Source organism: Corythoichthys intestinalis, chromosome 16 (assembly GCF_030265065.1).
Source record: "Corythoichthys intestinalis isolate RoL2023-P3 chromosome 16, ASM3026506v1, whole genome shotgun sequence".
Taxonomy (NCBI): domain Eukaryota; kingdom Metazoa; phylum Chordata; class Actinopteri; order Syngnathiformes; family Syngnathidae; genus Corythoichthys; species Corythoichthys intestinalis.
The window spans coordinates 7,054,048-7,077,918 of record NC_080410.1 but is presented as its reverse complement, the minus strand read 5'-3'; the positions used below and the strand labels follow the sequence as shown (position 1 = coordinate 7,077,918).

The window sequence follows — 23,871 nt, the reverse complement described above, 5'->3', positions numbered from 1 at the left end:
GGCAGCTGATTATCACTGTTTCCGTGCCATTGACGGCAGTAGACGTACAATCTAGTAACGTTGAGTAAACGGCCATTATAGTGGAACTCTTAGTACCTACTATGAATTTTTTGAAGGCAGTGGTGGAATATAATGAAGGAAAATACTTGGTTACTGTACTAAAGTACATTTTTTGTGTATTTGTACCTTATTTGAGTACAAATATGAAGTGGTACTTTTTACTTTTATTTCACGACATTTACAACAGGTATCTGTACTTTTTACTCCACTACTTTTCAAATTGTCGACTGCATTACACATTACTTTTGTTTGTTTTCTGTTTTTGTCATTGTGAATTGATAGTTTCGTTTTCGTGCCTCCGGCGCAATCGATACGCCCTTTGCAACTAAACTGTAACTGAGCACTAGAAGCAGCAAGATTAGGCAGGTGAACAAGATATTGACCAATAAAAACCACCACACTCTTGTACAGTAGGTGGCGGTATGCACCTGATAGTTGCTTGCAATCCGCCATGAAAATAAGTTTTGGAGTTTTGTGCTTTTTAAGCTTCTGTTTACAGTGCAGTCAATTTTATTTTTTTTAATTTTTTTTTTTTCCCCATTCTGCAGTTTTTCTGGTACGTTCTTTGAATAATGACTCAGATCTCTGTATGTACGCATGTGTGTATTTTTATACAGTGTAGGGCTGCAGCTATCGAATATTTTAGTAATCGAGTAATCGACTGAAAATTCTATCGATTAATCGAGTAATCGGATAAAACAAATAAATTTTTAGGTGAAGAGCAATTATAAATATACATGAGAAAACGACATTTCATCTAATATTGAACCATTTTCAGTCAATCAATGTCTTTATTTTCTATGTACATTGTTGAAAACAGCCAACAATTGCATCTCACATGTAACTAGAATTAAAAAAAAAAAGACTAATTCACTGCTTTCACTCAAAAAACTTTCAGATCGTATTAATATATTATATATACACACAGTGCCTTGCAAAAGTATTCGGCCCCCTTGAATCTTGCAACCTTTCGCCACATTTCAGGCTTCAAACATAAAGATATGAAATTTAATTTTTTTGTCAAGAATCAACAACAAGTGGGACACAATCGTGAAGTGGAACAACATTTATTGGATAATTTAAACTTTTTTAACAAATAAAAAAACTGAAAAGTGGGGCGTGCAATATTATTCGGCCCCTTTGCTTTAAGTGCAGCAAACTCACTCCAGAAGTTCAGTGAGGATCTCTGAATGATCCAGTGTTGTCCTAAATGACCGATGATGATAAATAGAATCCACGTGTGTGTAATCAAGTCTCCGTATAAATGCACCTGCTCTGTGATAGTCTCAGGGTTCTGTTTAAAGTGCAGAGAGCATTATGAAAACCAAGGAACACACCAGGCAGGTCCGAGATACTGTTGTGGAGAAGTTTAAAGCCGGATTTGGATACAAAAAGATTTCCCAAGCTTTAAACATCTCAAGGAGCACTGTGCAAGCCATCATATTGAAATGGAAGGAGCATCAGACCACTGCAAATCTACCAAGACCCGGCCGTCCTTCCAAACTTTCTTCTCAAACAAGGAGAAAACTGATCAGAGATGCAGCCAAGAGGCCCATGATCACTCTGGATGAACTGCAGAGATCTACAGCTGAGGTGGGAGAGTCTGTCCATAGGACAACAATCAGTCGTACACTGCACAAATCTGGCCTTTATGGAAGAGTGGCAAGAAGAAAGCCATTTCTCAAAGATATCCATAAAAAGTCTCGTTTAAAGTTTGCCACAAACCACCTGGGAGACACACCAAACATGTGGAAGACGGTGCTCTGGTAAGATGAAACCAAAATTGAACTTTTTGGCCACAATGCAAAACGATATGTTTCGCGTAAAAGCAACACAGCTCATCACCCTGAACACACCATCCCCACTGTCAAACATGTTGGTGGCAGCATTATGGTTTGGGCCTGCTTTTCTTCAGCAGGGACAGGGAAGATGGTTAAAATTGACGGTAAGATGGATGCAGCCAAATACAGGAACATTCTGGAAGAAAACCTGTTGGTATCTGCACAACAGGTCAATGATCCAAAACATAAAGCCAAATCCACAATGGAATGGTTAAAAAATAAACGTATCCAGGTGTTAGAATGGCCAAGTCAAAGTCCACACCTGAATCCAATCGAGAATCTGTGGAAAGAGCTGAAGACTGCTGTTCACAAACACTCTCCATCCAACCTCACTGAGCTCGAGCTGTTTTGCAAGGAAGAATGGGCAAGAATGTCAGTCTCTCGATGTGCAAAACTGATAGAAACATACCCCAAGCGACTTGCAGCTGTAATTGGAGCAAAAGGTGGCGCTACAAAGTATTAACGCAAGGGGGCCGAATAATATTGCACGCCCCACTTTTCAGTTTTTTTTTTGTTAAAAAAGTTTAAATTATCCAATAAATTTTGTTCCACTTCACGATTGTGTCCCACTTGTTGTTGATTCTTGACAAAAAAATTAAATTTCATATCTTTATGTTTGAAGCCTGAAATGTGGCGAAAGGTTGCAAGATTCAAGGGGGCCGAATACTTTTGCAAGGCATATATATATATATACATACCCAAAAATGCCGTTACGCTTGATAACACACATCACTTAAAAGTTAGGATTTTTTCCCACGTGTTTCAATTGAATTTCTATTTGTTTCAAGCCATTTTTAAGTTTTAGTTTCAAGTTTTAGGTTAGTCTAAACTGTAAGTACTGATAGGATTTTGAGTTTTTGCAGTGTTCAAAATAAATTTATGATACAGGCTGTACTGGAGCACATTAGGGACCAGTGCTACTTGGTGTTTTATCCAGCAATGACTACTGAGCTAAAATTGATAGTTAGCATTATTAAGTTTTTATTTTACACCCTAATCACTCCACAATGCTATGTTATGTTAAAGCCTGTATGTAAGACACGTTAGCCACGCATCGACAGTGGTCATAATTAATAGAAACCTAGCCCTCCGCAGGGCTAACGTTACGTGAGCTAGTAGTGACAGTAACGTTAATCTTATTTATTAGCGCTTAGCGCTCTTTATTAGCGCTTAGCGCTCTACTGCTTTAAGATGGCGGCTGTTTACTAACTGCCCAGACGCGGCCGAGTCTGTCATTTCGCATCTAGTTAAACATACATGTGATCTCTATAAGACGCATCAGACGCTACCTGCTACCAACGTAACATCGTGCGGGCTAGTATTTAACAACGTCAGCGTCGTTAGTAGCGGCTGTCGGCTGCAGTAATTTAAAAAAAAAAAAAAAATTCCCCCTTCTTTCTCTCTGCACGGGACATCAGCGCGTTGTCCCGCATTAAAAGTAGTCCGAGCACCACAACGTGATGCTTAGAGCTGTCAAAATAAACGATTACTCGAGGTGAATAAAATTACTCGGATGAATTTTTAAACTCGAGTTACTCGAGTTGCTCGAGTATTCGTTTCAGCTCTAATACAGTGTATCACAAAATTGAGTACACCCCTCGCATTTCTGCAGATATTTAAGTATACCTTTTCATGGGACAACAGTGACAAAATTACACTTTGACACAATGAAAAGAAGTCTGTGTGCAGCTTATACAATAGAGTTAATTTATTTTCCCCACAAAATAACTCAAAATACAGCCATCAATATCTAAACCCCTGGCAACAAAAGTGAGTACACCCCTTTGAAAAAACGTACATCCCTAAATGTCCAAATTGAGCACTGCTTGTCATTTTCCCTCCAAATGTCATCTGACTCATTACAAGAGTGCTGTCAGCATTGCTGCACAGACTGAAGAGGTGAGGGGTCAGACTGTTAGTGCTCAGACCATACGCCGCACTCTACATCAAATTGGTGTGCATGGCTGTCACCCCATGAGGAAGCCTCTTCTGAAGACGGTACACAAGAAAGCCCACCGGTCTCATCAGACCATAGGACATGGTTCCAGTAATCCATGTGCTTTGTTGACATGTCTTCAGCAAACTTTTTGCAAGTCACATGACATTTTGGAAGGAAAATGACAAGCAGTACTCAATTTGAACATTTAGGGATGTACGTAGTTTCTAACGGGTCTACTCACTTTTGTTGCCAGGGGTTTAGATATTAATGGCTATATTTTGAGTTATTTTGAGGGGAAAATAAATTAACTCTATTAAACAAGATGCAAACAGACTACTTTTCATTAGTGATGCACGATAATACATTTTTCAACCGATACCGATAACCGATCATTTCCTCCTCATTCCAACCGATAACCGATAATGTCAAGCCGATAATTCTATTAAAAGATTTATGTAAAATTTTAAAGTATACACAAAAGAAAATATTACTGTGCAAAAATATAATTTATTGCTCTTTTTTTCAACATAAAATATGAACAAGTCGTCAATTAGAACATCTAAATAATGACAGATTGTCTGACGGTAATGGTGTAACGGTAAACTTTTGGCAACAATTATTTACAGAGTAAATACCTAAGTTGCACAAAAATGCCTTTAAATGTAAGCCATTCCTAACATATATAACATTAATACACTGCAAACACACCTCCTTAAAACTAGTCAGTTTTAAGTGTAAATCTATTGGCAATAAGTGAAATTATCTGCCATCGCTTCAAGTGTATTTCTCTCAGATATCTTGGAAGAAAAATAGCTAGCTGAAAATAATCTTAACAGCCTTGTTTTAAGCAATACATTATTATACTTAATCCTAAAAAAACAAAAACTTGGAAGGAGGAAAGATTTTGAATAATATTTGTGGCTACAGAATGTTGATTTAAGAATTTGATTATCTACTGTGACTGTAATTGATCAGAGAAATAAGTTAAATAATTTGAAAAGTGATTGCTAATGTTATATGCTTTGTTGCACACTGTGAAAATGATTAACTCAAAACAGCGAGATGTCATGTACCCATTCTGCAGTGCTTTGTTTACATTTGCGGCTTTCACGACATTTGCTTTACAGCAGCTAAACTGATACACGACAGTACTATTTGGATGGAGTTGGAGCGCGCATCCACGTGCGTGTTGTTTTGTGCCCGAGTTTTGTTAAGCCGAAAATAAAGGCAGCGTTACAAAGTCATCTGACCGCTCGTCATTTTACATACTGAATGCATTATTGACTGGCTGACTTCGTTTTCTCCATGTTTAAATTATCATCTAACCACTGTGCCGTCATGATAAGCTTGCTCACTGGACATCACTTTTTCATGAAGAATGGTGGTCGTATAAACTGCATTATTTTTTTATCCAGGGTTTTGGTTCTTGGGTAAAAAAAAGGTAAAAAAAAATAAACCGTGTCTCGTCTCGGCGGCAGCTACGTTCGTACCGGATAATAAGCCCGCCCCGGCCGCTTCGCCGCGGCGTATTCGGGTCCTGGCTCTGCTCGCACGCCGTGGGGGAACCCTTGAGCAACCGGGGTGTACGCCGGAGGTCCCGAAGCCGGGAAACTGGGCTCGGCCCGGCCCGCCTCGCCGTAGGCCTACCGGACCAGCCAGAGCGGCGGGCTCCGTCGGAAGACGGCTACTTGCCGACTATCGGTCTCCAGTCGTGCCGGTGTTTAGCCTTAGATGCTTAGATGCGAATTTACCACCCGCCTTGGGCTGCATTCCCAAACAGCCCGACTCTGTATTGTCACAAGCCCCGTAGTTTAGCTTGTGTTTACAATAGCCTTAGCATTCCCGCTAGCAGCAGCCTCGTATTCGTTCCAAAAATCTTTGTGATGCAGTTTTAAATGGCTGCTGGGTTAGTGGTTTTGAATGAGGACGCTTTCTTTCTGCCTCGTGGAACTTCTACGGTACATGTTTCGCAGATGGCGAGAGCGTCGTTTTTTTAAGTAACAATCGCCATAATATTCAACTACTTCTTGTCGTGTAACTCCGCCTCCTCAACCCCTCCTCCCTCAGGGGCTTCACAGAGGGGAGGGGTTGAGGAGGCGGCGTGCTGAATTCTTCGGTTGCGCACATTTGGAGGCTAAATCAAGTATATAATTATCGGATTGCATTATCGGTTGAATTTTTTTATTATCTGGATTAGCTGTGTGACGTCATAATTGCCATTATCGGTCGATAATTATCGGTGACCGATATTATCGTGTATCTTTACTTTTCATTTTGTCAAAGTGTCATTTTGTCAGTGTAGTCCCATGAAAAGTTATAGTAAAAGCCATTCATTCATTCATTCATTTTCCATGCTGCTTTTCCTCACGAGGGTCGCGGAGGTGCTGGAGCCTATATCTGCAGAAACGCGAGGGGTGTACTCACTTTTGTGATATATTGTATATACACAGTATATAGACATATACTGTATATATGGCAGAAAACGCAGACAAGGCTGAAAAAGCAGTTTCTGTTCTTGCACCACTCTTAAAAAAAAACTGCTGTATTTTAGGCCAAAAGAACTGTTGGGTTTATATAGAACAATATGCCTATATACTGCCATGGCAGATTCATGGTGCATTAAGCCTCCAAACTAGAGCTGTCCCGACTAGTCGACATTGTCGACATCATCGATGACGTAAATGCGTCAACGGGCAAAACATACCGTCGACGGGTAATGACGGGTTGAATAAAAAATTACATGCAGATAAAGTTTAGAATGGCAGGCGCTCGCGATACAAGCGGTTGTTACTGGCACCCCCAAGGGGGCCGCTGTTATTTCAATGTGACCGGCGTTGTCAGATTGAGCAAAGAGGAAGAAAGTGGGCGAGCGAGCGAGAGAGAGGAAGCGAGATCGGCGAGTTGGAAAAGTGCGTGGGTACCGCGGAGTTCAGTGGCTGGATCCTCTGTTTTTTTTACGTTTTGGTCAATAAAAGTATCCGACGCCTCTCGGTGTTTTTATGCACGCCGCCACCTTCCTGAGGAGGAAATCGGACAAAACCGACGACAACGAGCCAAGTGAATCGCCGGTTCACTCTTCACTACGGCGAGGAGTTGAAAACACAGCCAATTACCAAAAAGGGCAGAATTGGTGACACGTGAAAGTTGCATAAAGCCAAAAAAGCAGACCAGAATAGCCAGAGCCTGGAATTATTTCAAGGAAAATATGGAGGGTGCCACGGTGTGTACTCTTTGCTAAGCTGAGCTCGCATATCACAGTAGCACGTCGGCTATGAACGAACACTTGAAGCGCCGTCACCCAAGTATAATTTTTGAAGACAACAAGAAACAACAAGCTAGCGGATTGTAAGTCCATACAACTTTCTCACGATTTTTAAAAAAGTCGTATCAACGTGCATTTTTATTTAATAAAATAATTAATATATATATAATATAATTATATAATCAATTTTTTAAATTATTATTAAATTTATCATGGAAGCTCCCACTTGGGGAAAATATCTACATATATCCTGTATATACATAATATAAAATAATATATATGGAAACAGCACTGGCCTGCTTACTGAAATCCATGACTGCACTAATGTTAGTTACTTAATATTTAGGGCTGTCAAACAATTAAAATTTTTAATCGAGTTAATTACAGCTTAAAAATTAATTAATCTTAATTAATCTTAATTAATCGCAATTCAAACCATCTATAAAATATGCCATATTTTTCTGTAAATTATATATAAATTCTGTAAAATAAATTGTTGGAATGGAAAGATAAGACACAAGATGGATATATACATTCAACATACGGTACATAAGGACTGTAGTGGGCATTTCACTCTTCTGTCATTTAAATCTGTCTATGCTGTCCTCACTCCAAAGCGTCTACTTTTTCCAAAGCTAGACAGCTAGTGAACGACGCCTTAATAATCAGACTAGAGCTGAAACGAGTACTCGAGCAACTCGAGTAACTCGAGTTTAAAAACTGATCCGAGTAATTTTATTCACCTCGAGTAATCGTTTATTTTGACAGCTCTAAGCATTACGTTTTGCTCGGACTACTTTTAATGCGGGACAACGCGCTGTCACATGCGGAGAGGAAGAAGGAAAAAAAAAAACTTACTGCAGCCGACAGCCGCCACAAACGACGCCGCTAAATACTAGCCCGCACGATGCTACGTTGGTACAGGTAGCGTCTGAGTCTCATAGAGATCACATGTATGTTGAACTAGATGCGAATTGACAGACTCGGCCGCATCTGGGCAGCGTTAGTAAACCGCCGCCATCTTAAAGCAGTACAGCGCTAAGCGCTAATAAGGCGCACTAAGAGCTAATAAATAAGATTAACGTTACTGTCGCTACTAGCTCACGTAACGTTACCCCTGCGGAGGGCTAGGTTTCAATTAATTATGACCACTGTCGATGCGTGGCTAACGTGTCTTACATTCAGGCTTTAACATAACATAGCATTGTGGAGTGATGAGGGTGTAAAATAAAAACTTAATCATGCTAACTATCAATTTTAGCTCAGTAGTCATTGCTGGATAAAACACCAAGTAGCACTGGTCCCTAATGTGCTCCAATACAGCCTGTATCATACATTTATTTTGAACACTGCAAAAACTCCAAATCCTATCAGGACTTGCAGTTTAGAGTAACTTAAAACTTAACTAGAACTTAAAAATGGCTTGACACAAAGAGAAATTCAATTGAAACACGTGGGAAAAAATCCTAACTTTTAAGTGATGTGTGTTATCAAGCGTAACAGCATTTTTAGGTAAGATATATATATATATATATATATATATATATATATTTTTTTTTTTTTTTAAATAACATCTAAAAGTTTTTTGAGTGAAAACAGTGAATTAGTCTTTTTTTTTATTCTAGTTACATCTGAGATGCAATTGTTGACTGTTTTCAACAATATACATCGAAAATAAAGACATTGATTGACTGAAAATGGATCAAGATTAGATGAAATGTCTTGTTTTCTCATGTATATTTATAATTGCTCTTCACCTAAAAATATATTTGTTTTATCCGATTACTCGATTAATCGATAGAATTTTCAGTCGATTACTCGATTACTAAAATATTCGATAGCTGCAGCCCTAAATCAGACTTCTTCCTTTTTCATCTGATTTATTAACAAAATGGCCTCAAAGCTTTGTCCTCTTTAGACCATAGTGAAACTACAAAAAAAAAGTACACAAGCATTGCATTAGCAACAACGTTAGCTTAGCACGCTATACAGGTTCACTAAACATAAACAAAAAGCGTCTCATACAAAAAATATAACATTTCGCTTACTAATATAATATGTACATTCTTTACATCAACCATACTTACGGACAAATCTTGTCCAAGGATCACATAAGCACAACATTACAACGTAGGCATCAGCCCGAGACGTCGTGCAGCCATATTGAACTGGCAAGAAAGCAATAAACCATGTCGCAAAGCGACCACAAGAGTTCACTGTTAGACAGCACAAAAAACCTTGCTGTAAAACTTACCAAAAGGTAGAATACTGTCTGAGCGGGACATGTGCGTTAATTGCGTGAAATATTTTAACGTGATTAATTTAAAAAATTAATTAACACCCGTTAACGCGATAATTTTGACAGCCCTATTAATATTATAAAGTATTACATATAGTAGTATACTATATTTAAATAAATTATTACTATATATTTAATTTTTGTTACTGTGAGTATGTGTGCCTCTCATTCAAAATAATTGTGGTAATATTTCAGTGTGCCCTCTACTTTATCTATTTTCAGGTTAAAACAAACAAAAGTTGAACAGATTTTCCCCGCCCCCAAAAATGCAGAATGCACACAAGAAAAAGCATCTGAACTCACACAAATTAGTCGTTTGGGACAGCCCTACTCCAAACTATTTTTAATTTGTCTGTTTTACCCTGGAGTCCCCCTTTTACAGACGTCGCACAACCGCTTGTTTAAAACCAGCCATAAAAAGAAAGTAGGTAATTATGTTTTTATTCAAAATGTGTCATTTTTAGCTCAGAATCATTAATTGTTGTCTAATATTTAGTTAATTAAAAAAAAAACATTTTAAAAAATTATTCACTCGCATATTTTAAACTTTTAAACAAATTACATCACGATGAAAAAAATGGTGTCTTTATATAACTCACTGATGTCTACCTCATAACTATCTCTTAATTGTATTTTTTTTTTTTGTTACTGTTGGATTTTCTCCGATATATTAGATGATAAAAAAATCGATCCAAACAAAGAAAAATTGAAAAAAAAAAAAAAAAGGAAACGTTTAAAAGGGTAACTGCAACAAAAAGAAAATCTCGACCGCTCCTTGATGTCTGCGATTTCTGCATCGCGACCCTTGTTATTTTACCATGTTTCAGCCATAAAACCCCCCCAAAATCTGGCTGTGGCCATTCAGAGCTGTGTCTTTACACTCAGTGAAACATACTACATGGAGTTTTTGGATAGATATTAGGTAAGTACGCGATAATATCTCGTTAATATCATGGCGTCTTTCATTATGCTCTCTCATGCTCTCACCTCCAGTTAGGGTTTTGCTTGAATGCCCTCCTGTTCAAAATTTATATTTCCCCAGAAAATTGAGATTTTTAAGCTTTCCAATGATGTATCACACACGCATATAGGACAATTTTGAAATTTGGCCAAATTGGGGGTCTCAGAGCCTGAGTGTTTTCTGCCATATATACAGTATATACAGTATATATAATATCTGTAGGCCTATATTATAATTTTGCTTCAGGAAAAAAATAACTTGCCAAGTAAATTTTAAATTAAATATTTTTGTACTTCTCCTTGAGTAACGTTTTTCTTACATTCTTGTACTTTTACTTAAAAAAAAAACTTCATTCACCACTGCAATCTAGTAACGCTGAGTAAACGTTGGCCATTATAGTGGAACCCTTATGACTGCTGATGAATTTTTTGGAGGTGGTGAGAAAAAAACAAGAAAAAAAAAAAAAAAGATTGACTGATCCAAAATAACTTGATGAGGGATACGTTTTGTATTTTATTTGGTCTTCATGTTTAATACCTGCTTGATTGTGTGTTTTGTATGGAATTATTTTGGTACTAAGCCTGTCGCAATATGCAATAATTCCATTTATCTCAAGGTAAATTAAATTGAAGGCGGTAGTTTTCCCGCTGCGATTTATCGCCTCACGTGCATGCTTACGTGCGTGCGTGCGTGCGCATGCAGCAGATGTGCTGCGGACGTGCTGTTAAAAGTTCGGCTTCCTTGTTACCAACAGCGCAATATGCTGTGATGAGGATTCACTCTGTTTTATTGACTTCTGGGTGTGTTCGTTTCACACATTTGAACCTAACCTAAGGCTACGTTCATTCTACAGGTCTTAATGCATGAATCCGATTTTTTCGTGTTTTTCCGACTTGAGTGAGGAATTAACTTGACAGCCGGAACGTGACAAGTCGCATAGAAGTGGACCATTTTAAATCCGATCTGGGTATCTTTCGTATGTGGTCTAAATCCGATCTGGGCCACATTTTTCTAGAATGTGGCCGGCGGTCTGAACTTTCAAGTCTCCCGAATCGGAATTCAGGTAGCAATGACATCAGCAAAGCGAAAGCGGCAGGCAGGACGGGAGCGATGTTGTTGTTGTTGATGTTTACTGTCATCATCATGGGTATCATTGACAGTTACAAGATAGCATTGTGATAAGATTCATTAACCCGAAGAAAAGACAAGGGCTGACGGGAGAAGCCTGGGCTTATTAAACCCCTTCCCCACCCGATGTAGCTGTACATTAGCTTCTAGCTCAAACTCCGCTTTTATGCATGAAGTGGGCTTGAACACAGTCAAAAAATAATAATAATAAAGAAAAGGATAAGCCTGACAATTTTCGATTTTAATTCTATGTGCCGAATGAGCAATATTTCAGTATTGCTTACATGGCCGAGACAGGGCAAATTGACACACCCACGTCATGTCACGCACACAAGTCAAGGCTTATGTGCGTGCGTCTATGCGTTCTATCAGTCCATATAAACTTTGAATATAGGACTAAATGGGGATTATTAATGTTTGTTATTTGTGTCCTCTTTTTGGAAATTAATATATGATCACCCTGTAATACAGCTTCTGCGCATGCGGTCACTTTGCTGAGCGCATCTCGGACTACGAATTAGTGCATATGCGTGATACTTGAACGGGCTCCATGGACAACGGCAGTCTGAACGGGCACTAGGCCTGAACGATATTGGAAAAAAACTATTGTTGCGATTTTTTGGGGGGGTTGCTATATATTGCGATATTATATTGCGATATTTTTTTTTTAATTATATATATTTTTTTAAAGAATTTTTCACTAGATGACTTGAATAGCTGTTTGGAAAGACTTTGGATGAGTCACCATCACCACAGTGTACAGCACAGGTGTCAAACCGATTCCAGAAAGGGCCTAGTGGGTGCTGGATTTTGTTCCAACCGATAACACAAAGAGAGTTTAGCCAATGAACTCCCTGCTGAAACAAGCAGCACCTGACAAAGTTTAACTGATTACACATGTAAAAGATCTAATTGGTGAAAAGGTGTCCTCTTCATTGGTTGGAAAGCAAACCTGCACCCACTAGGCCCTTTCTGGAATCGGTTTGACACCTGTGGTGTACAGTGATCCCTCGTTTTTCACGGTTAATGGGGACCAGAACCCGCTGGGATAAGAGAAAAACCGCGAAGTAGCGCACCCCCCACCCCCCAATTTTTCTTTTGTGTGAGTGTGTGTGTGTGTGTGTGTTTTTGTGCTCAATGTATTTATTCAGATTTTGCATTGGAAAGAGATACATATAAGACATGTTTTTTTTCTCACTTTCCCCCCCAAAGTGATTTAAAAAATTTATATAAATAAATGGTTTTTAAGCCCTTCAAATGTCATAATTATGATCAGTTTTTAACATAACTGTCCAACCAAATCATTTTTGAACAAGAATAAAGTACTGTAGTAGATAAATGCTTGGCTTTATGAAATGCTTCTGTTTATCTACCTTAGCTGTGACCATTAGAGTGACATGTAGAAATTTCAAACTCCTCATGATCACTTCTGGCATTTATATGTCTCCAACGTCTCCACACACACACACATTCATTCCAGCGCGGCTTCCTTACAACTGTTTAACAAGTTAAACGATGATTGACAGATGCCTGTGTGAAGTCTGCTTCTTTGGCCAGATCAAAGCCATAGTTAACTTTAATAAGCTGCTGCAGTGCTGCACTAACTGAGAAGAACAAAGGCCTGGGAGAGGGAGGGTGTGAGGCTTGCGCAGATCAGAAAGCAAGGCGTATGTGGATTAAAAAAATATAAAAACTATCGCACGTGCTTGCGATGGGACTGTTATATAGTTCAGGCTTAACGGGCACGCCAACAAACCAGGCATGACAAAAAAATCAGATTTGTGCACTAAGACCTGCAGTATAAACCTAGCCTTAGTGAAGCCAAATTTTTGTTACTGCTACTTAATTTATTTTTCTCTGTTGCTGTTGAAATGCAATTGTTTGTGTTACTACAACTTTATACCTCTGTGCCTAAATGCTTAAGTTATTGAAGTGCAATTTTATCTTTCCTTGAAAAAGACATTTTATTTATTCTGTGTTTTTGTGTGGTATTGATATTGTTGTCTTTTGCTTAAAAGAAGTATGGTCTATTGTTTTTAATTGGGATTTCTTAAAAAGTATTTTTGAATTTAAGAGTAAATGTTTATTGTGTTTAAATGGGTGTACTTAATATTACTTAGTATCATTAATATATGCTGTATTCTTACTGTGTTATTGTAAAATAGTTTTAAAATTTTGGGGAGAGGACGCAATAATATCGCGTATGACAATAATTTATGAGAGAATTATCGCGCACTAAAATTTGTCATCGCGACAGGCCTATTTGGTACTGTATGGTATTGTTACATAATAATGTTTTTTGTTTTTTAATGGAATTGCATTCTCAAATAAACTGAAACCTACTGAAGCATGCAGTTAGAGAACAGTCCGCTCAATTTCAGCAAATTTTACGTCACATTTTCTGTTGGGGGAAGAAGATTACCCTTAACAATACAACTTTTAAATGCAAGCAAGGACAGCAAAAATACCTTTTGAAGAGCATAAGCGTTTAAAATTACCATCATTTAACAGCTTGCTCCCACGCTGTACTCGTGTTCCGAAGTTAGTTCTTGTTATTGTCTTATTTTTGATATCCTCTTCGATACTTCTCCTCTGTCTTTCTTTTTCGACTGAGACTTTTTAGTTGTTCTTATTTTAGTATTTACAGTAGATGTAAAGCCTTTGAAGCACACGCGGTCACTCACGCGTCCAGACTGGAGGAACCCAAATAAGAGCAAGCGAGAAGTTACTTTTACTACAGCCAGTGAAAAGGGGAGGGGCTAGACCACACTAAAATACACTACATGCAACTGTGGGCGTATGGAGTTCGTGTTCTCAAAAAATAAATGTTTTTTTCAAAAATAATTTGTGCTTTTAAAAAGGTGCACTTGCAAAAAAGATTTGCGAACAATGAAAATTTTTGTGCAATTTATGTATGTATGTACAGTGCTGGCTAAACGTATTGACACAACTGCAATTCTGTCAGATAATGCTCATTTTTTCCCAGAAAATGATTACTATTACAAATGCTTTGCTAGTAATAGCTTCATTTACTTTGCTTGCAATGAAAAAACACAAAAGAGAATGGGAAAAAAAATTAAATCATTATCATTTTACACAAAACTCCAAAAATGGGCCGGACAAAAGCATTGGCATCCTTTGAAAAATCAATTGATGCGTCCCTAATTTCTGTAATTAACAGCACCTGTTACTTACCTGTGGCACATAACAGGTGGTGGCAATAACTCAATCACACTTGCATCCAGTTAAAATCGACTTAAGTTGACTCAGCCTCTGTCATGTGGCCTTGTGTGTACCACATTGAGCATGGAGAAAAGAAAGAAGACCAAAGAACTGTCTGAGGACTTGAGAAGCAAAACTGTGAGGAAGCATGGGCAATCTCAAGGCTACAAGTCCATCTCCAAAGACCTGAATGTTCCTGTGTCTACCGTGCGCAGTGTCATCAATAAGTGTAAAGCCCATGGCACTGTGGCTAACCTCCCTAGATGTGGACGGAAAAGAAAAGCTGACGAGAAATTTCAACTAAAGATTTTGCGGATGGTGGATAAAGAACCTTGATTAACATCCAAACAAGTTCAAGCTGTCCTGCAGTCCGAGGGTACAACAGTGTCAACCCGTACTATCCGTCGGCGTCTGGATGAAAAGTGACTCTATGATAGAATACCCAAGACCCCACTTCTGACCTAGAGACATAAAAAAACAGGCTGGAGTTTGCCAAAACTTACCTGAGAAAGCCAAAAACGTTTAGGAAGAATGTTCTCTGGTCAGATGAGACAAAAGTAGAGCTTTTTGGGAAAAGGCATCAACATACAGTTTACAGGGGAAAAAAACTAGGCCTTTAAAGAAGAGAACACACGGTCCCCACAGTCAAACAGGTTCCTTGATGTTTTGGGGTTGCTTGGCTGCCTCTGGCACTAGACTGCTTGACCATGTGCATGGCATTCTATATATGTAAGTCATAAGACTACCAACATTTTTTGCAGCATAATGTAAGGTCTTCCAGCAGGACAATGACCCAAAACACACTTCAAAAAGCACTCGAAAATGGTTTGAGAGAAAGCACTGGTGACTTCTAAAGTGGCCAGCAATGAGTCCAGACCTGAATCCCATAGACCACCTGTAGAGAGATCTGAAAATGGCAATTTGGAGAAGGCACCCTTCAAATCTATGAGACCTGGAGCAGATGGCCAAAGAAAAATGGTCTAAAATTCCAGCAGAACATTGTAAGAAACTCATTGATGGATACTGGAAGCGGTTGTTCGCAGTTATTTTGTCTAAAGGTTGTGCTACCAAGTATTAGGCTGAGAGTGCCAATACTTTTGTCTGGCCCATTTTTGGAGTTTTGTGTAAAATAATAATGATTTAATTTTTTTTCATCCTCTTTTGTGTGTTTTCATTGCAAGAAAAATAAATGAAGATATTACTACCAAAGCATTTGTAATTGCAATCATTTTCTGGGAGAAATTGAGCATTATCTGACACAATTGCAGAGGTGCCAATACTTTTGGCTAGCACTGTATTGATTGATTGATTGATTGATTGATTGATTTTTGCAAACACAACTTTTGTGTTTACGAGCACAAACTATTTTTACAAAGTTTTGGTGAACACAAATTTACACCTGCTCTAATTTAACTCCATAAGGGGGCGCTAAAGCACAACACATTAAACAAGTCTCGCATAGACGCTTCTTAAAATGTAGTGTTTACTCATTGTCTGCCATTGGCAGCGAGAGACGTCCAATCCTTTTTACTGTGTCCATTCCAAATTGTATTAAACGTCTATCATTGTCCAATGTCAGCCAAAGTTAATTCATAACATTTACGCTATTTTACCAGTAGGAAGGCTGTTGATGCGTTTCCTTAGTTTACATTGTGTAAGTGGTTACATGCCAAAGTTGACCATTATGTGGTCAATGTAAAAACATTAAAAAAAAAAAAAAAAAAATACAATAAAAATTTAAAAAAAAAAAAAAAAATACATTGTTTTCTGCTCCCATAAATTTCTTCAAATTAAGACATTATCTCCCACTCTCTGCACTTCTCATTTCATTCAAATCTTCATTTGAACCTCATTTGCAATACTGTGATATCACATGGTGCAATACATTTCCAATTTATTTAAATGAGCTCGAATTCCTCCAGAAAAATGTTACACGCACCCTATCAAGGTCTGAGTTTAACGCTTCCACTTAAATGGTTTTTCACCACTACCACCTTTTGAGGCTTAAAGAGCACAAATACGTCCAAATGTTTGTGTAATGTACCATCCATAAACCTATCCAAGACTTGGCAACCTTTAACACTCAAAGAACCATTGCTACAGTGTTTCCACAGAAAAAATAGTTACGGTATGTCTACATAGATATACATAAACAGTATATAACCTGTATATATATACTGGGGTAGAGATTTGACTTAACGAAATTAGAGTTTGGCCCCTCCTTTTGGCAAGCAGAATAAGTGCTCACTTTTTACACACTTATATTCACAGAACTCTCTCGCAGGTCATGAATTCACCAACTATGTAAAGTCACGGTTGCCGCTCGGAAGGCGTACCTACAAGTCTTTTCACCTATGACTGGCATGAGTGTTCTAAAGAAAACAATGAGGTTGACTTGATCTACCTTCTAAAGGGAAGATACTAATATCAAAAATTCATTTATTTAATATAAAACAGTCACATCAGAGGGTTTAAAGAGCCATATGTGACCCCTGAACTAAACTGTAAATTAGGTGACCTTGTTCCAATCTGTACTCCCTCAGTACAGCTACCGTATGTTTTGGACTATAACTTTTTTTCCCATAGTTTGGCTGGGGGTGCGACTTATACTCTGGAACGACTTATGTGTGAAATTATTACCACATTATTATATCATTTTACATGTTATTTTAGTGTTTTGGAGTGACACTGATGGTTTGGTAAACTTGTTAGCATGCTCTTTATGCTATAGTTATCTGAATAACTCTTAATAGCTATGTTGCGTTAACATACCGGCCACGTTCGCATTTTGTTGATCATGCATCATGTAACATTACCATACTGTACACTTATTCAGCAAGTTGGTCTCTATTGTATTTTTATTTCAAATTGCCTTTCAAGATGACATCTGTTCTATGTGTTGGATTTTATCAAGTAAATATCCCCAAAAAATGCGACTTCTACTCCGGTGCGACTTAAATGTTTTTTTTTCCCGCTTCTTTGCTCATTATTGGGCTGGTGAGACTTATACTCAGGTGCGATTTATAGTCCGAAAAATACAGTATACTACAAGGGGGGAAAAAATCTAGCCACTGGGAAAAAAAGAAGGCTAACATGTACAAGCTTTAGTATTGTGTGTAGAGGACCAAGATTTGGAACGAACTTGATGAAACTCTGAAAATGTCACATTCCATCTCAATCCTCAAGAAAAAAAAATTCAAAGCTGAACTCCTAGCTATCAATGTATGTCTAATATGTTGATTCTATGGATAACACCAGTTCTGTACATCACATCAATTTCAATGTAACCTGAATACTGAATGGTGTGTCTCTGTATGTTGTCCATATTTATAAAGCTATCTGGCCAATATCTTATATTTATGGAGAACTGAGCTCCCTACTAAAAGCTGTAAATAGCTTCCCCCGGGTGTCCTTTTCGCACATCTAAATTGTATGAATATATACTGTATCGATTTGCATATACCATATATTGTAAGCCTTAATGATGTGTGTTGTGTCAAGTTACGCGGGTAGGCCGGTGGTGTGTGGACAAAGTACCAACAAAACAACCAGGGAATCCAAAAACCATTCGTAACCAAAAGTCAGGCTAACAAATCAACTCCATCAATCGAGGAACACAAGGAAATTGTGTGTGTGTGTGGGGAGGGGGGGGGGGGCGCTGACATGATCATGGACATGCACAATGTCGCGACAAGACCCAACAAAAACTGGGAGCTAATATAGACACAGACACGGGATAACGAGTCGAGGACGAACAGGTGGTTGACACAGGAGGATGCAGTTTGGACGATACACTAGGAGCTGGCACACCAGGTGAAATCAATGGGCAATCACAGGAATAAGTCACACTAGGAGGGGAAAAAACACAAAACCTAGCAGTGTGAATTAACTAAACTAAACTAAACTAAACTAAACTAAACTAAACTAAACTAAACTAAACTAAACTAAACTAAGTCTATTTCGTCAGCACCCTCAGTGGCAGCCAGAGTTTTATGGCTTTCATTTACATAGTAACCATTGACATTATTTTCAGTGATAGAAATACTAAATATTGTATGAATTAATAAAACAGACAAACCAAATGTGATGATCACAACTCAGATAGCAGACTGACGTTAAAAAGATGTTGGATCAACATTCCGCTGTCGATCTTATATTATTGAATCAACGTCACTCTTGCACCCTCAATTAATGTTGCTTCAACATTGAAATCCTTACAAATTTAAACGTCATTTCGATTATTAATATTTGAACAACGCTGAGTCAACGTTATGTTTTCGACCAAAACGCCCACTCATCCATAATTCAATGACTTTTCAATCATATTTCCCGGTCAATCATAAATCAACTATTTTTCATCATTAGTTCATCAACTATAAAACAATGTGAACCCAACCATCACCTGACATACCATAGAACAACGTTGTTTCAACGTCACTTGACGTAAAAAATTTCTATGTCAACCATACTGATGATTTTGATGGAAAATCAACGTTCATTCAATGTCGGTCAGCTATCTGGGAATACACTACTACAAGTCTCAAATGGGTTACCACGCTTCTAAGGTAAGAGTAAGGTAGTAACTAGCTTGAAACCTTGTTCAATGGACCCTTAAATGATGTTAATATAATGAACTATTAGATACAATATATTAGACTACAAGAAGACTAAACAAAATAATGAAAACGCTTTGTTAAATAAAAGGAAGTTTTAACACACATCTTAAAAACGTGAAGCACTTTTTTAAGAACCCTGTATTTCCTCAAAGCCTTCCAAGGAAAAATGCTGTAATCGCAGTCGAGTAACCAAAGATGTTGAAGATATCGAATACATTTTGTGCAAAGTATCTGATTAGTTCAGTTAGCGGCCTACAAATAGATAAAAGATCGCACACTGATCATATTTATTGAGTGTTTTGTTGATCCATAAAAACACAGTGGTCAAATCAAATGTTGGCGTTAATTTTTTTCATATATAAGTTTTACAACCGTTTTATGTGTATACACTGTAATGTAGAGCCACAGAAATAAAAAAGTGTATACTACACAAGAAATAAATTTTTGAATAGCATTATTATGGGAATTCAAATCATATATTTTGAGACGATTCAACTATATACAACAACTGGGCATAGCGAGCACGATGAGAAATTCATCCTTAAACACGTGTGTCCTACTACTGCTTGAAATGCTTGCGGCCCAGATCTTCTATCTTCCCTTTGGCATATGTTACTGCTGTCACTCAGTAGTTACAGTATTCAACATCAGCATTCCTTGCATTGTTTACATACAGTTCACCCATGAACATGGCGAAGAACAGGCGCCCACCATAGTAGGCTGTGTGAAGGTGACTTCTGAATAATCTGATGTCGCCATTTTAAGTCATGATGAGCATTCATGAACAGTTACCTGAGAAAATGCTGAGTACTTTTGTCTTTAATCAAAAAAAGGTGCAGAGGTCCTTGGTACCAATGTAACGCGTATAACTATCCTTACATGTTATATCCTAAATATACACTTGTTATAGTGTAGTAGGCATGTGCCGGTATGGTATTATGACAGTATGATTACCTTAAACCAAAATATCACAATTTCACGGAATCACAGTATCGTAATTAGAGCTCTAAAATGTCTTACTTTGAGATATCTGGGTTAAAAAAAAAAACAATTGAACAGGATTTTTAAAACATATTAGCAGATTGGAGCATAAGTATAATGTTAATTTAAAATAAATTAAATATATATATATATATATATATTCTAAATAAAATTTTTAAAATCCTATGAACGCACGGCTGTGACTTATTCAGTACAAGTGGATAATGAGAACATACATAACACCAGTAGAACTAAACATATATAAGAAAAATATTCCTGATACCTGCTTTAAATGTACCAGAGAAAAAGGTACCCTGTTTCACTGTGTATGGTGTAATGCGGAGAAGTTAAGATATTTTGGGATGAGGTAAGAAGGATGTTGGAGGGACTGATTTTAAAAGACATTCCATTTGGACCAACGTTTTTTTCTGTAGGGATTGTTTCCAGAAGAACATAATTACAATCATAGACTTCATAATACTTGACAGGACATGGATAACTGGGCCGATCCGTAGGGGGTATATTTTCAAAAACTTCAAATTCAATTATTTTTAAAACCAAAGCTGCTACCGACCTAAAACCAAAACAGCCACCTACCTTAGCCATATATGAGTCTCCATGAGCAGCGGTATAAAAAATTCAAATTCGTTCCGTTATAAAATCCCGATTAATTATTTTCTATATAACACAAATTAAAATGGCTATAAAATACTCAGATTTTATACTAGAAGCACAAAAAAATCACCACATGCAGAGATAATCATCTATATTTTCAGGATTAATAGCAATATTTAACATATCATATACTGTAAGTTTTTGACCAAAATAGCAACTTAATTTTTTTTTTTTTTTACTGCAAGTTTTCAACAGCTAATAAATCACTCAATCTAACATCAGAAACGTAATACTTGAGGAAAACGTGCAGAATCAATTATAAATAATATGTAAAAAGATTATTAATACATTTTATATACAATCACAACTTATTGTAGAATAGAATAGGCCTTTATTATCATTATACAGTTATACAATAAAATTGTGGAGCATCCTTTTACAGTGCAGGATAAGTTAAAATCTCAAAAGTGATGTGCAAGTATGAAATCTAAATAAACATAAATATAAAATGCATATGAAATAGTCCTATAATTCAGGCAGTACAAATAATCGATGTGGTGTTACCAGGATGTGAGCCTCGTCTTTCCACAATCACATAGCCTCTTTCTATGCCTTGTGTTTTTTGGTCACTTCGACTTGTACAAGTCACTGTTCCTCGCCGTCTCCTTTCTGCCCTCCTCGTCTCTGCTCCTTTGCCTGCCGGCCGGCCACTCCTAAACCTTGTTCGCACATCCTTGGAGAGGTTCACACCAAAACAGTTGAAGCGGGACCACCTGGAACTCCAGCAGGTGCTCTTGTGCTTCCTGCACATCAGGGAGTCCCACAGCGACATTCCGAAGGATGCCATGTGGGCCATGGGGAGAGATGGCCGCTTGAGAACCACCCGGCCCATCTCCAGGTCTCCCTTGTCCTCTGGAACATCTCCAGAATGTCGGCCCGGTGTGTCCCTGTGTTCCTCCTTGCCCGTGCGACAGTGTTGGGGTTGACGACCGCCGCGATGACTCTGCTTCTCGATCGAAGAGCGCACCAGCACCCTCTGGGTCAACTTGTAGCTGGCCTTAACAGACTTGTAGTTCTCCCACCTGACCAGCATCTTCCGGTTTAAGAATCGGGCCGTCCTCATCCTCTCAGGCTCCTAAAAAACATGTTTGTTTTAGAAAGATCGGGGTTTTGATTAATCTTTTTATAAAGTGAATAATGCTGGCCACTTACTTCAGCCCCAGGACACCTGGGCAGCACCATACAGCTGTTGTTGTGGAAGCTGCTGTAGATGTTTTCCCAAACGTGCACGGGGTCAAAGTAGATGAAGATCTGCTTGTTGCCGTGAGCGTAGCGGCTGGTTTAGGACCTTGGTGTTTCACCGAAAGTTATTAGCGTGAAATATTACATAAAATAAAACACGTAAAAGCTGATTGTTTTTTTAATATGGACGCAGAAATGTCTAAAGTAAAATCTAGAGATACAAATCCAACATGGCTGCCGTAGCAAAACAATGAGCTTTTTCCATTGAAAATTCTTGTGAATAAATACTTAAATCCCTGAATTCTTTATAGATATGGATGTAAAACATTCTCGATTCCGACGTTAAAAGCAACAACAACAAAAAACGTGCAGGTAGCATTTATTTTACGTAAATATTGCAAATGTGCAGCTCGTCTTTAAGCTCACTGTGGCACCGCCTTACCACAACAAAGAGCTTTTTACTTTGAAATTCTGGTGAATAAATGCTTAAATCCCTGAATTCTTTATAGATATAGATGTAAAACAGTCTCGATTCCTGGTTAAAAGCAAAAGAAACCGTGCAGGTTGCATTTATTTTACGTAAATATGGCGAATGGGCTGTCATATGCTATTGTTTAGCCACAACTGGATTCATTACCTTACTATTCATCCATCACACAGCCACTGGAAACAGAAATGTCATTTAATCCATCTGCAGGCCACTGGGCGATCCTGATTTTGCAATACTGTGCAGGCGGGCGCTGGTCATCATGGGAAACTCAGTCTTCCCTAAGGCAAAACACTACCACTTTTGTCCACCGGCGTCGCTAAAATTGACTAAAACTGAAAAGTTACCTGGTGTTGCTTTACAGTTTTTCTCAATTGTTTTGGTACGTTTCTCAGATCAGAATTGAAATTCTCAAAATTACTTGTTCAACCCAACACAAGAAAGCCCACCCGTCTCATCAGACCATAGGACATGGTTCCAGTAATCCATGTGCTTTGTTGATATGTCTTCAGCAAACTGTTTGCGGGCTTTCTTGTGTACTGTCTTCAGAAGAGGCTTCCTCCTAGGGTGACAGACATGCACACCAATTTGATGTAGAGTGCGGCATATGGTCTGAGCACTAACAGGCTGACCTCCCACCTCTTCAATCTCTGCAGCAATGCTGACAGCACTCCTGTAACGAGTCACATGACATTTTGGAGGGAAAATGACAAGCAGTGCTCAATTTGGACATTTAAGGATGTACGTTTTTTCAAAGGGGTGTACTCACTTTTGATGCCAGGGGTTTAGATCTTAATGGCTATATTTTGAGTTATTTTGAGGGGAAGATAAATTAACTGTATTATATAAGCTGCACACAGGCTAGTTTTCATTGTGTCAAAGTGTAATTTTGTCAGTGTTGTCCCATGAAAAGATACACTTTAATATCTGCAGAAATGCGAGTGGTGTACTCACTTTTGTGATACACTGAATGACACTTCACCCTTTTCCCAGGGCTAGGTGTTGAAGGTTGTTGCCGAAGCAATTTTTCCTTCTGGGCTTTCTTTCCGCCCACATGAGAGTGAGCCAATTGCTTTGCAAGACCCACCAAGAAATCCACCCGTCTCTCTTGCCTTCCAATGTGTGCTTGATACAAGACATATGCATTCAGTGCTGCCATGTCAATCATATTGTAGAACACGTCGACTGACCATCTCCGTGTTCCTCCGTGTTTGAAAA

At 38.2% G+C, this 23,871-nt stretch overlaps 1 protein-coding gene across 1 annotated transcript in view; it reads right to left on the bottom strand.

Annotated features, from left to right (window-relative positions):
• The window catches only part of slc6a16a (solute carrier family 6 member 16a), a 66,466-nt gene extending 52,246 nt beyond the window's left edge, over positions 1–14,220 (bottom strand). Inside the window, exon 1 of the mRNA XM_057817598.1 lies at positions 13,989–14,220. Within this exon, the coding sequence (XP_057673581.1) occupies positions 13,989–13,994 (6 nt within the window). The 5' untranslated portion in view covers positions 13,995–14,220. The remainder of the gene's footprint in view (positions 1–13,988) is intronic.
• Between the last annotated feature and the right edge of the window lie 9,651 nt (positions 14,221–23,871).